Here is a 14,380-nt window from a genome sequence, read left to right on the forward strand (position 1 = left end):
CAGACTCATCATTGTTCCACTATGCTAAAACCAATGTCATACTTTTTGCATTAGTGTACGTTGATGATATAATATTAACAGGCACTAGTCATAGTGAGATGCAGCAAATAATGGCCTCTTTACAGTCGGAATTTATGCTTAAATATCTTGGGCGATTAGATTATTTTCTAGGCATGGAAGCACACTGGTTGCCTGAAGGCTTACTTCTCACATAGCAAAAATATATACTGGATTTGTTGAAAAAGGCTAGAATGGAAGATTGCAAAGGTATTGCTACACCGGTTGTCTCGAGAGATAAAATGTCATCGACTGGAAGTTCCTTGTTCTCAGATCCTTCGTTCTATCGGCGTACTGTGGGTGCTCTGCAGTATCTCAGTTTAACTAGACCAGAAGTCTGTTTTTCTGTTCATAAAGCTTCTTAGTTTCTTCAGGCTCCTACTAATGATAATTGGAGTTCAGTCAAGCGCATCTGAAGGTACTCGGAAGAGACAGTACATTACGGACCTCTCATTCGAAAATCCACTCATACTAATTTGAATGTGTATACTGATGCTGATTGAGCAAGCAGTCTTGATGATTGAAAATCCACCACTGGTTATGCAATTTTTATGGGTCTAAATCTTATATCTTGGAATTCCAAAAAGCAACAGACTGTTGCTCGCTCTTTCGCTGAAGTGGAGTGTAGAGCCATCGGATTAGCTTCCACTGCATTAACATGGATCCAAGCGCTTTTATGTGAGATTGGCTTTCATTCTGTTCATACACCTAATCTATGGTGTGATAATATTTGTGCTACATATTTGTTCGTAAATTCGATTTTTCATGCGCGCACAAAGTATCTTGAGGTTGATTTTCATTTTATACGTGACAAAGTACAAAAGAAGGAGCTTCAAGTAAAGTTCATTTGTTCCAATGATCAACTCGCTGATACCTTAACAAAACCGCTTTCCAAAGCATGGCATCGAGCTCTAATGTTTCATTTAACAATTCGATCATTCTCCAAGAATGCTCGAATTGAGGAGACGTGATAAGGATACCAGTTGTATATTTCATATTACTGTAATTAACCGTATCTTAAGATAATTTTGTATAACTACAAACTCTTATAAATAAATATAGTACCGAAACACAGAAATAATACAAGTTGAATTCCAAAAGATATTAAACAACTTTAGTTTGAACTTGGCTTTCTATAAAAAATTTTGACATCTAATTGGGAAAGATATTGCTAACGAGTGCAAGTCTAAGTTACAATAAGATTTCCTCTTGCAAATTTGGGAAGCTAGAAGGACAAAAACGGTTGAGTTGTTGGTCGTTTATGCTTGAAACAGTGGATGTTTCAGAATTTATTTACATGGAAACTAGTTTTCAAACAAGTCTTGATATTTATGCAAACTCATGCAATTCCGTGCATAAATGGCGGACTCAACATGCATAGGTGATTTTTCTCCTTATCTTAACCGTTATCTTGTCTTTATGGATGTCACATTCTTTGAAAATACTCTATTTTCCCCTTATTTTTCCATATATGAGGGTTAAAGGGTTAAGGGGAGGATGATGATCTTTTAGTTTACACTATTACACTTCTTTCTAGATCTACTGCTCCTGATCCTACTCTTGCTCTTGTCCTTGCTCCTACACTAACATCCACTCGCCCGCACTTTGATCAAGTTTATTCTAGACGATCCAAGACTCTTAACTTGCGTGCTCCACCTGTTGCTTCGACAGAAGAACCATTCTTCTTCTCAACTTGAACATGTGCCATCCACTTCTCTTCAGTAGACTTTGGTCTTCCCATTGTTCTTCGCAAAGGTAAATGCCAGTGTACTTATCCTATTTCCTCATTTGTCGGTTATGATCACCTATCTTTTTCATATGTTGTTTTGTGAGTAACTTAGACTCTATTTCTACACTTACTACTATTGCTCAAAAAATTTTCCATCCTGGTTGACATGCAACAATAAAGAGGAGATGACTGCTTCAGATGCTAATGGTACTTGGGAGCTTGTGCCTCTCTCTGCCAGGTAAGAGAGTTATTAGTTGTAAGTGGGTTTGACAGTTAAAAATGAATCTTGATAGGTCTGTTCCTCCCCTTAAGGCTCGTTAGTTGCTAAGGGCTATATTCAAGTTTCATAGGCTTGATTATTATGGTATTTTTTCTCTTGTGGCCAAATTGTCTTTTGTCCATTTATTTATTTCCTTGGTAGTGATATTTTCTTAGCCTTTATATTAGCTGGATGTTAAGAATCTTTTTTTTTTTCATGGGGACCTTTAGGAAGAGGTTTATATGGAGCAATCGCATAGCTTTGTTGCTCGGGGGAGTTGGGTAAAGTCTGTAAACTTCACTAATCTCTTTATAGTCTAAAATATAGTCCTCGAGCTTGGTTTGGTAAATTTTGCGAATAGTCCTCAAGCTTGGTTCGTAGATTTTGTGAGTTGGTATAGTAGTTTGGCATATTTAAGAGTAACTCAGGTAACTTAGTTTTCTTTAGAAAGACTAATGCTAATTTAATTAGTATTCTTTAGAAAGATTATGCTGATTTAATTCTACTTGTAATTTATATTAATGACATTATTATTACAGGAAGTGATTCGGCAGACATCTCATCACTTAAGTCATTTCTCTAAATTCAATTCCAAACAAAATACTGAGGATCATTAAATTATTTTTTAGGTGTTGAAGTTTTCAAGTGTAAGAGAGGCATCATCTTATTTCAAAGGAAGTATGTCATTGATTTGTTGAAGGAAATTGGAAAACTAGGTGCTAAACCATGTGGTGCTCTGAGTCCTAATCCATACCTAATTATTTGATGATCCTGAGACGTATAAAAAATTGATAGGCAAATTGAATTACCTTATAGTAACACGTCCAGATATGACTTATTCTATTAGTATCCTAACAATTTATGTCTTCTCTTACTGTAACTTATTTGGAAGCTTTTAAGATAGACTTTGTGCTACTTGAAAGGCACTCTAGGTCATGGCCTCCTTTATAATAATCACAATCATTTGTATATTGAGTGTTTTAGATGCAAATTGGGTAGATTCGAAGGTTGATAAACGATTAACTTTAAGATATTTTGTCTCTGTGAGCAGAAACTTGATATCATGGAGGAGCAAGAAACAAAATGTAATCTCTCGATCGAGTATTGAATCAAAGTACCAAACTATGACATAATCTACTTCTAAAATAATTTGGACTTGTCAATTGTTAGAGGAAATCGAATCTTTGCCTGCAAATTTGCGATATGTCACAATGTATCAAATCCGGTATTTCATGAACGAACAAAATATATCAAGATCGTCATTTCTTTTGTGAAAAAACACAGCAAGGTGTTATCTCTACAGGATATGTCGAAACAAGCAAATCTCTACATGATCCTCAAGTTGATTATCTCTACAACAAGTTAGCATGCTTAATATTTATGCTCCAACTTAAGGGAAGTGTCAAGGAAAGTCAACTGTGTTTATAGATATAGTTGGATTCTCAGGGATCCTTCCTAAAGATTATAGGAACCAACTTGTATACAATCTGATGCCTTTTCTTTTGTCAAATGTGGTTTATACAATTTGTTTCACAACCAATTATCCAAATTCGTTTCTTCCATTCTGCATATCTAAAAGACCTAACATACCAAGATCTGGTTCTTTGAATTAGTTTTCTAGAAAGAAAAAATAAAATATTCTCTCTTTCTTGATCACTTCTTCCCATGTCAAAATGATGAACTTGGCACAACCCTTTCTTGTACAAACTCAAGAATGCACTTCAAAAATTTGGTTAAATTAAACACCATCCATTAGTTAAAGACCTTAAGATGCTCTGTGAACATGCAGAGAATATCAAACTGCAATTGATAGCCAAAAAACAATAGTTTCCAACCATGGCTTATCCAGTCCAATTAACAAGGGGAAAAAAATCATCAAAGTGCAAACCCCTTTTCTGGAAGTATAAAGCATACACGGGTTGTGATTTTTATACATATGCATGCACAAGATTGTAAAATCTTCCCTCTGAAACAGAAGTTTGAGATGAAAATGACAGCCGGCTAGCCAATTTTCACCATCAGCACTTACATGTCAGCATATCTTCAGAAGGAAGTGTTAAAGCATGCCAAGGACAGTACACTAGGCATGCAAAGTTACACCAACCCAAACAGAAATTTCAAAAAGAAAATGAGAATCAATCAGTAGGCAGAATTTAAGTGTATCTATTTTTCCCAGAAAGGCCTTCAGCAATTTGTTTTTGACAATAATGAATATACAAGAACATTAAATTTATGGGACAAAATGATTCAGTTATGAGGGTGTTAAGTACTGTACAACCAGATGAACAGCCGCAAATAGCTTGAAAGCAGCCGCCTGCAAACATGACATGAACAATATTATGAATGAGTATATTGGAAGAAATATACAGCAACCATGATAAAAATGGAAGTATTCAAATTAAACAATGTTCTCAGGTTTAACATATTTGAGTAAACTATTTTGCAGCTACTTTATTGCTGTCATGCAGACCTACTTATGGGCACACTTCTCTACTTCCCTACAATTCTTAATCTCAACAGGTATGTAAAAATTGCTTAATTAATCATTACCTGAGAGAATTTATATATTTTCCTTTCAACTGAACTCTAAAATATTCAGATGGAGGCAAAGTGTTCATCTTTGCTTGGCTCAGCAAGGACTAGTGCTGATACTCTAGTACAGGTGTCTTCTTTATACTCGACTCATATTTTCACTTTGGAATAGTACATATATAAGGCCTTATTAAAAAAATACTTCCACTTCAGTTTTTCTGTAGTTTTATCATGAATTTTTGATTTTGGAAATTTTATACCTGAACTTTTATAACATTGTAATTCAATCACCTATTCAATTTCAAGTGAACCTAAGCCTGCCTGAATTTCCTAGCATGGCAGGTATTGATTCATTCCCTTTGTTACACATATAGTAATTAAAGGTGCAAAGGTATGCTAGAGACTAGGCGCAAGCCTGAGTGAAGCGAGGCGCAAAAAAAAAAAAAAAAAAAATTTCAACACATAAATCTGAAAATTATTTTTTAAGATATGAAAAAAGGAAAAAAAATTAGAAAAACATGGAAAGAAACACACATAAATCAGAAAAAAAATAGCAACATGACAAGTAATATTTTAAGATATTGGAGTTAAGATGGAAAATAATAGAATCAAGAAAATGGAAAAAAAAAAAAAAGGAAAATAGAAAGCACATATAGGAAGAGAAATTGAGAAAGGCGTATCCTTATGGCTATTGGCTAAAAAACTAGATTGCAGGAGGTGAGTGCTGGATGTAGCAGAGGCTAGATCACAAAGCACATCACTGGTTCTTATGTTGCATTTTATTTCTTTTATTTATTTATTTTGTGTAAGCAGATGCTGACTGGACAGGTTTATATTGAAAGAAAACCCTAAGCGACTTCTTCAGGAAAACAAAAAATAGAAAGGCACACCTTTCTTGAGCCTTAGCCTCATGCCTCTACCCAAAGGCGATAGCCTAAGTGAACTCGCCTACCTGAGGACTATAGAGGCACAAGCCCTTGAGCCTTAAGCAACGGGCGCCTTTAATAACTATTACACACCAGCTATAAAAGATAATAATAATAAAATATTTCATGTCAACAATACACAATTTTGGGTTTGATGATACAAATGAAGAAAAAGATAACAAATTCAAGTCTACGAAGTCATCAAATGCAGATCAAATTTCCAGAAACTAAATAAGTGATACAACTGGAAAAATTTAGAAGCTCGACAACATTGAGAAGTTCATGATAGAATTACAAAAAAATGAGGAAGTTGAATTTTTTTTAAAAGCATTTAAATAATCAGAACCAAAGTAAACTTTACAAAGAGGAGCCTCTTTACTTAAAAACATATAAATACAAATTTATGTTTACAACCTAAATAAAAGACAGCTTTAGATACAATCAGGAAAAGCATTTTTCATGATACTGGCGAAACTAACAGAAGAATGGCCTCAACAGTATGTTCTCACTTCTCACAGGGTCCGGCCTATTTTAATTTAAAAAGAAGAAGAATCAGCAAATATCAGAACTAACTATATAGTAGCCTACAACATGTGATGCAGTATCCCATGCCTCTGCAGAAAATAACGGATCACTCTATTTGAATATTGGATTAGCCTAGGTTCATGATAATCATAAGTAACAAAAACAATCTCCTAAAAGTTGCATACAATTAAAACACATCAAAGAGACTGGCTACCTTTACCAAGGTAAATAAAAAGGTAGAAAAAGAATACCTCATGATTTCATCACGAAAGTTCATTTTTTGCGATTCTAAACTTGTGATGTAAATTAGGACAGCTGATGCAAGTGAAAGATGTAAGCTATTGAAAGGATCCTCCTAGATCACAGTGATGCTATAACGAGTTCAACAATGCAAGAAATTCCACTGGTTCTTCATCTTCTCTGATAATCTGTCATAATCAGCATTCAAGAATACATAATTTATCACCACGCAGTTCTGCTTTAGATTGACACATATATTGCACAAGCAACTTTGATATCACATGTCCTTGAATGAGAATGTTATAAGAGTGCCAAAGATAGTAGCCAAACAAGAGGAAAAAGATATCAAATAAAAGGCAAGTAAAACTGGTGATTGAACAACAAATCCCAGTATTGGTCCAATATTAATAGGAAATCAATAAACATGAAAGAGAGTAACAATAAGGGAGACAATTAACTGCAACAAAACCAAGAGGCGAAAATCAAAATTCAGCAAGATAACTACTTTTTAAGCTTTTTTTATCCATACTACTCAAGTTTAAAAGCATTCTCTGCCGATCCATTTAAGCTTCCTGTCTAAGCATCCTCCAAATGTATGAGTTCTTGGCTCGTGGATCAACACAATCTTTCACTCCCTTTTTTAAAACAAAAATTCTCCTCTAAATAGGCATTTATTTATTTAGTTATTTATTTTTGCGAATAGTGATAAGATATTAAAACCATGAGAAGACTCCTGAGCATGCAGTAGTGATAGAATTAGGAACACACAATGACAGTGAACCTGTTCAGTGCACTTGCATAATACCCTTATCTGTTTGATGCATTAAATGTTCACATATTTGGACCTTTGGACCTCAGTCTATTCAACTTAGATCAGCGACTCAACATTGATCTTCCTTTGCCATGACATGGGGTTAACATGGATATATGTGGGTTGAAAGAATTGTGCATCAGGAGGAGAAAATCCTTTATTTTCAATTACATCAACTGTTCAGTTATTTTCCTGCAGCTTCAGCAAGACCAGCTATATGGAGTATTTCACAAAGAAACCAAGCACTCACTTTCTCAACTGATTACAATGCATAAATTGCTCTAAATTGAAGTCAAAGCTAACTGCCAAACTCATGTAAAGCCAATGAAGCACCTTTGCATGGTCATTGCTAAAAGTTGTAACTCACTTTTAAAATGTCCTCTATGTAAAGATTGTTACCGAGGAAAAGAGCATGTACTCCAACACTAGTAGGTCTGACACGTATGGGACATAACAGATGTGAGATACAGGGTAATTAAAACCATTCTGTCCAACAATATTCATCCTTTAAATTGGTAGGAACGAAAAAGGGATTAAGTTGATTCTGAACAAGGTGCTCTCTCTCTCTCTCTCTCTCACACACACACTCACACACACACACACACACACTCTTATATATGTGAAGATAACTACTCCAACAACCAAGCAAGCATAGATGGTTAGAAAACAAGCATATAGATTTATAGATGGTTAGAAAACAGAACTGGTAAGTAATCAAACTCCTACTCCTACCTTCCTTAAATTCAGATATCCTATAACAACTGCAAGCTAAGCCATTCAAGAACATCCATGTTGCCTAAGGTGACCAGTGAATCGGATACAAGGTAAAGTGGAAAACCAGTTCATGCAGATCCAACTCTTCCCAGCACAACAGCCCAGTACAAATTAACCATAAGGTAAATAAAGGAATACTAACTGGTGAATAACTAAAGATTTCAGCACAAGTTCTTGCCGTAATTAAAGATAAATTTCAAAAATGGTTTCTAATCAACTTATCAACCCCTATTTAGTTGTAACTATTCTCTATTATTTAAGAGCAATTCATTTAAAATACCCTGACCTTTGCGAGTTGTAATAATCATACCCAATTTTGACCTTAACCCCCGGGACACCCCACTTTCAAACATTTGTTATAATTCCACCCTAAATCTAAAATCAAGGTTTAAAAATGAATTTAATAATAGTGATGTGGGTCCTACGACTGACTCAAGAGTTAAACTAACCCAAGTTGGCAAACCAAAAAGCAGCGTTTCTGCTTGTGTTCATAAAACCCAATCAGGAGCCTTGGCAATGAACAAAACCCGATCCATAATACTCTTAACCTAATTTCTCAATCTCGCGTGCAAAGAAGAATACCAGGACTGACCCACGAACACCATCTCAGGACAAGGAGAGATTGCAGACCCATGGTGAACAAATAGAGACTTCTATTTAAATTTTATTTCCCTTTTTCTTCACTCTTTATGTTAATCCTTCTTGTATCACATTTCTATAGTGAACTCTACAACTCTCGATCACTCTCTCTCTCCTTTCCTTATTAAACCCATTAAAAAGAAATTGGAGGTGACCGGAACTTTGATGATAATTGGTAGCCTAGACAAGAAATTTTAGCTCTTTTAAAAATAAGGTCTGATATGTTTTGAGATTTCAGTATGAAGGGTCTTTATGGAAAGAGATTTCCAAGTGATTAATTTTCATTAATAATTAATAAATAAATTTCCTTTCCTTGATTTTTATTTTACTTTTGTTTCTTTCTTTTTTTTTTTTTTTTTTTTTTTTTTTTTTTTTTTTTTTTTTTTAACTTTCTGGGGTTATTTTTTCTTTTAGCCGTTTTACAGTTTGTGCACTCTTAACAAAGAGATTACTTTTTCTCTTAACAACTAACAAAGACGATCCCTTTTTGCTTTTTGCTTTCTCTTTTCTAAGTTTCATTTTGAGGAATTGAAAATTTCACAATTTTATTATCTGGGTTTTGTTTCATTAATTAGTTCAGGTACAATTCAAATCCTCAAATGTATATTTCTTTCCATTCTAATAAAATAGATTTGTATTTGTTGGTTCTTGTTTTAATCTTAATCTTAGATGATTAAGGAGAGAGCAGTTTAGAGCAAATAAAGAGATGATACTCGTTGGTGAGAGGGGAAAGAGAAGCTAAAATTCATTGAAACAAAACAACAGTGAAACAAACCGTTTCACTCAATTTCAGCTGGGTTAGAGTTAACTAAGGGTCAGGCATGGGTCCCACTGTTCTATTTTTTATTGTTTTCCAAAGCTCTAATTTTAATTCGGGGGTAGAATTTATAACAATTGTTTAAAATTGGGGTGTCTTGGGGGTTAAGGTCAAAATGGGGATATAATTATTACAACTCGCAAAGGTCGGTATTTAAATGAATTACTCATTATTTAACCGAATACTATTACATTTCATGCAGGTTTTATTGGTATTAGTTAAAACATTTAGAAGGAAAATTAGAATACAGATATAATTTCCCCCAGACAAGGGAATAGGTTACTTTATGGCTTCCCATATTACAACCGAACAAGACTTTTACGCTTCTATTCATTAATTGCCAACTTAATGTTTAGATAAATCAAAATTTGAATAAGTATACTAAAGGAAAGAAATGAAATAACAAGTAAGAATACAGATTTTAGAGTGTAAGAACATACCTTAACGGGGATATCCTTTGGAAGACCCATTTGAGTTAGAACATGACAACCTACTTGATTCCAGTCAGTATGTTTCACATCCATCAATCCTTTGCAGCAATCTAACTGAATCAGGTTCTCATCAAATGGGAAAGACCTTCCCAACCAAAAATATAGAACCCTACTCTCATCTCTGCCTAAATCTTTAGTTGGCGCTAAAATTGCAAATGCAGCCTTAGAATCCAAGCCACTGGTACCAAAAGTTGTGATTCTTTCCAAACTGGGCCAATTGAATACCAATGGTTGCATTCGATTACAACAAGATGAAACACTTTCCTCCTTCCCATTTGTAATAGAACACCCCAAGCCTTCTTCCAAAGGAGAATTTCTATCTGAGCAATCATAATCATTTACAATGGCAGTTTCTTCGCGACACAAGTCAGCACCAGCTACTCTATCTAGAGATATATTCAACTTGCGTTGTTGCCTTGAATCTTCATCTCCTTTAGAATCATTCTTGGACTCTAAAACAATTTCTATACTATTTGAATTACACCAAGAGAAATTATTCTCGTTTATCCTAGCACCATCTTTCTGGCAGTCAAGTGAACTCGGAGGAATTTTAGTCACCCCCTTATCAGTCATCACTGGCAGCTTCAAAGACTTTGACAAGCTACCTCTGCGTTCTGCAAGTGAAGGTGAAGATTTTTTAGATGGTGAGGAAGTCACTTGAGAACAATGATTTGACATGCTATTGATGCTACTGACAGCATGAAATTCAGGAGTGTTAGATGATGGTTTAGAAGAAGCCTTAGACGAAAGAAGTGACAAATTAGAGAAGTTAGATAATGTTGAAGATACAAGGACAGAACATGAAGCTGCTGAAGGAGAATCTAGGGAAGATTCTGAGGAATACTTTGAGCTAGTACTAGAATCAGAAGAAATGGAATCTGGAGAGAGATAAGGAGGTGAAGAAGATGAAGATGATGACAACGACGAAGATGACGGTGATGAGGAGTGCACAATCATCATAGAATCTGAATAGACTCTGGACAGAAATATCTTCGGTGCTGAGACAAATTCCTTCATGTCACTCGGGGCAAATTTCCGCCTTAGCACACTCCAACTGCTTTCTCTAGCTGGAAGGTGGGTTTCATGTTCATTCTCTGATGATGCAAAAGGAGGCACAAATCCTCCCTTAATAGCTTTTTGGAAAATCTCAAAATCAACATTATAAGCCTCCAGTTTTCTCTCACCAGGGCAAATTTTAACAGCTGGTTCCCCAGCATCCACCCCATTCCGAGATTTATCCATTAAAGGTAGATAATTTGAAAAAGCATCCCAAAAATAAGCTGGCTCCTCCCCTTCTTTCATTACAATTATTGGCCCTTGAGCTCTCTCGTAACGAACAATCTGACATACAGCCCCTCTAGCATCCCTTTCCATAATAGCCTCACAATATTTACCAATCCAGATATATATTGCAGAAGGAATATGAACAATGAAGGCACCTCTAGAATCCAAAGCAGACGGTGAAGGATCATTCAACATTCTGGGGACAAGATGTAAGGGATCATATGGTGAGTGTGGGGCAATTCTATACATCCTCAACAACGAACTAGGGCTAAGAGGGAATGCATGGACCCTCTTCTGGCACTGTAATAACTGGCAAGCAAAACCCATGTTGGGGTCAGCAATACCTCTTGCTGCTTTCACATATTGAAAGGCATCGTCAAAACTCTGACCTTCTCTCCACATAAGATATGCTATCACCAATGAGGTGGACCGCGAAACCCCTTGACAACAATGAACAAAAACCCTTCCACCCTGTTCCCTAACATCCTCAAAATAATCAAAAACATCATAAAGAATACTTGTAATATCCTCTGAGGGACTATCCTGCAACCACAAGGTCCTATACATAAAATCAGCCTTGAAATACTCGGGACAGACAAAACCCACGCAATTCAGCACATGGGTAATTCCATTCTGTTTCAAAATCTCCCTATCCTTTGCAACAGCATCCCCACCAAGATACACATGTTCCGCTACTTTTGAGCATTCTTTATCAAAAAAAGCAATCCTATCTCTCTTCACTGACCCAGAATTCCTATCCGGATTTCTTTGGATTGAAGATAAATCAAGCTTCAATCTCTCACCACTCTTGTTCCCACCAGGGGTGATCGGCTGAGGCCACTCGCCCAAATCATCGGAACCTGCTTTTGGCCACTCATCTAAACTTCTGCGAGAAATAGCCAACGGCTGCAGAGGCGGCAAGCATGACCGCGCTTTACAGTTTTGTTGGGACCGTGGGGTTAAGGGAGCAGGGTACCTACGATTTTGCCCATTGTGACCATTTCCGATATCATTACTATTTGGATCTATGACACAGTCTTTCTCTTCAGCTTCAGGGTTTTGAAGGGCAGTCCTAGAAGAAGACCAAGACGCAGAGCGCCAGAACATTTTGCGGTTCCCAGCAGCAGAAGGAAGCTGGCGCGGAACCAGAGGATTCCCATCCTCTTGACCCACCATGCCCAGTCCACTTGAAAAAGTTTAAAAATACGTAATGTTTGAGCCAGACCCAGAAATCTTCAAAGTCTTACAGTTCTATTTGTGCTTGAATTTGGAGAATAAACCATGAACAAGTTAACTACAAATTAAGAATGAAAGTCCAAACCAGATCAAGCTGTGTTCAACCCTACAGAGTGTCACTGCAAGCCAAAAATAGAAGGAAATCAAGCATTTCATCATCAAAATTTTTTTTTTAAAAAAAAGGCATTAGTACAAACAATTAACACACTAAATCAACGATTTAACCCATGAGATTTTAAAGAGCCCCTCTAAAGAAATCCAGTCAAAAATTCGAAGTAAATATTCACGGAAATATACAAAAGAAACCATATCCTAGGGTTTTTTGTTCCGTTCTATTCTTCCTGCTGATACAAAAATAAGGAAAAATAGACTTGTAGAAGGTTAGATTTGATACTTACAGTGTAAGATACGAAGGTGAATCCAAGAATAGAGAGGTAGATTTAGAGGAAGAACGAGAGGCTATTAGGGAACAGAGGAAGAGAGAGAGGGAAAGGGAAGGGGTAGTAGCAGTCTTTTTCAGTTGTGACTTTCTTTCTTTATTTATTTGACTCCCAAGAAAAAGAGAAAGAAGGAAAGTGTGAGAGCCATTAAAACATTTCTCGGATTTCTTTGCTTCTTTTTGGACACAAGGTAACCAAAAACCCAATTGATGCTCCCTCAACTCTGTCTGGGCAAAATATTTATAGTACTCCAAATCTAAAATCATTATCATTTCATTGCCTTAACTTGGGTTGCAAATCCAATTAAAATTCAATATAAATCGAATAAAATCGAAATTTATTAAAATGTGATTCGAAGACAAAAAACTCCAATGGAAGAATCAAACCGAATCAAACTTGATTCGATTCAATTTGATTTAATAGTGTTTTGAAGGATTTCAATTTATTTTTAGGATTTAATAAAAATCAAATTGAATAAAAAAAAATTAAGTTTTCTCAATTAAAATTGAAATAAATTGATATGTAAAATATCAAAATGAATTTGAATTAACCGACTCGACTCGATTGAATAATTTAATTTTTCCAAAATATGCTATAACTCTAAGCTCATTTCTGAATCGTGATACTACAAATTTCACCGTATATGATCAAATTTTTAACTCCCTCGACATATAAAAATATTTAATCAAATTTTTAGAAAATGTAATGACATTGCAAGTTATATTTATAAACTATAATTTTACAATTGTCATTAGTCAATATCATAATTATTATTATCATCTTCTTATGTTGAATTTGGTGTCTAGTGACAGGGAAAAAGGAAAATTACCATCACACTTCTCCGAAGAGAAAACAAAATGAAGTGAAAAATAAAGAGAGTAATTTTTCCTTTATACCACAACCTTTTTTTTCCTTAAATAATATTATACGAACCTATTTTTAATTTATCTTTTGCAAGAATTTTCAATAATTGACTTTAATAATAATTTTAAAAATAATATTTAAAGTGCTTATTTAAAAAAACTTAACAATTTATTAATAAAGAATATAATGTCTATACATAACGATATTTCAATAAAATTTAAAAAAATACACGTATAAATAATTGAAAATTTTTATCTAGAGATAATGTTAGTAAAATAGATTTATCTTGTTTATAAAAATTAATCTTTTTCAAATATGACAACTAAGAAACTTTTTGTAATATTGTCCAAATTTTTTTTTTTTAGAAAACTTATCACATTTAAGACATGGAGGGGCTCCATTGATATTATTATCCAAAGTTTCCAACCAAAAGTAATCAGACAATTCATCTTGCATTTCAAACCGTCAAAAAGAACAAATCACAAGCAAACATAAAAATGTTTCAACAATAAAAGTAGACTATTAAAATAAATAATGATATTCTCTACCATTTAGCTAATACTTAGTAAAAGAATTAACAGCTATTATAAAAATTGACAACTATTAAAACAAATAATATTGTGAAATAGTCCTTAGTATTTTGTTTCTTAAAACAACTGTTAAGACAAATTAAAATACTAGTTAGGGAAGTAATTAATTTGTAACTATGGTATATGATATGATATGATAAATATATAAGTTGAGTGAAAAAAATAT

At 34.6% G+C, this 14,380-nt stretch overlaps 1 protein-coding gene across 1 annotated transcript; it reads right to left on the reverse strand.

Moving 5' to 3' along the window:
* Nucleotides 1–4,188: 4,188 nt before the first annotated feature.
* Nucleotides 4,189–12,963, reverse strand: MKP1 (mitogen-activated protein kinase phosphatase 1). The gene is made up of 4 exons (XM_012217552.4): nucleotides 12,719–12,963; nucleotides 9,750–12,439; nucleotides 6,280–6,456; nucleotides 4,189–4,359 (listed from the first exon to the last, which is right to left on the reverse strand). Exons 2-3 carry the CDS (start codon nucleotides 12,258–12,260, stop codon nucleotides 6,400–6,402), a joined length of 2,568 nt encoding a protein of 855 aa, XP_012072942.1. The 5' UTR covers nucleotides 12,261–12,439; nucleotides 12,719–12,963; the 3' UTR covers nucleotides 4,189–4,359; nucleotides 6,280–6,399.
* Nucleotides 12,964–14,380: the final 1,417 nt, after the last annotated feature.

This window comes from Jatropha curcas, chromosome 6 (assembly GCF_041381405.1).
Source record: "Jatropha curcas cultivar XTBG-Jc1 chromosome 6, XTBG_Jcur_1.0, whole genome shotgun sequence".
Taxonomy (NCBI): Eukaryota; Viridiplantae; Streptophyta; class Magnoliopsida; order Malpighiales; family Euphorbiaceae; genus Jatropha; species Jatropha curcas.

Coding starts and splice junctions, on each gene's coding strand:
- MKP1 (XM_012217552.4), bottom strand. CDS start 12,260: ATGGTGGGTCAAGAGGATGGGAATCCTCTGGTTCCGCGCCAGCTTCCT. Junction 6,457..9,749: donor CAAAGGATATCCCCGTTAAG/GTATGTTCTTAC, acceptor TGATTATGACAG/ATTATCAGAGAAGATGAAGA.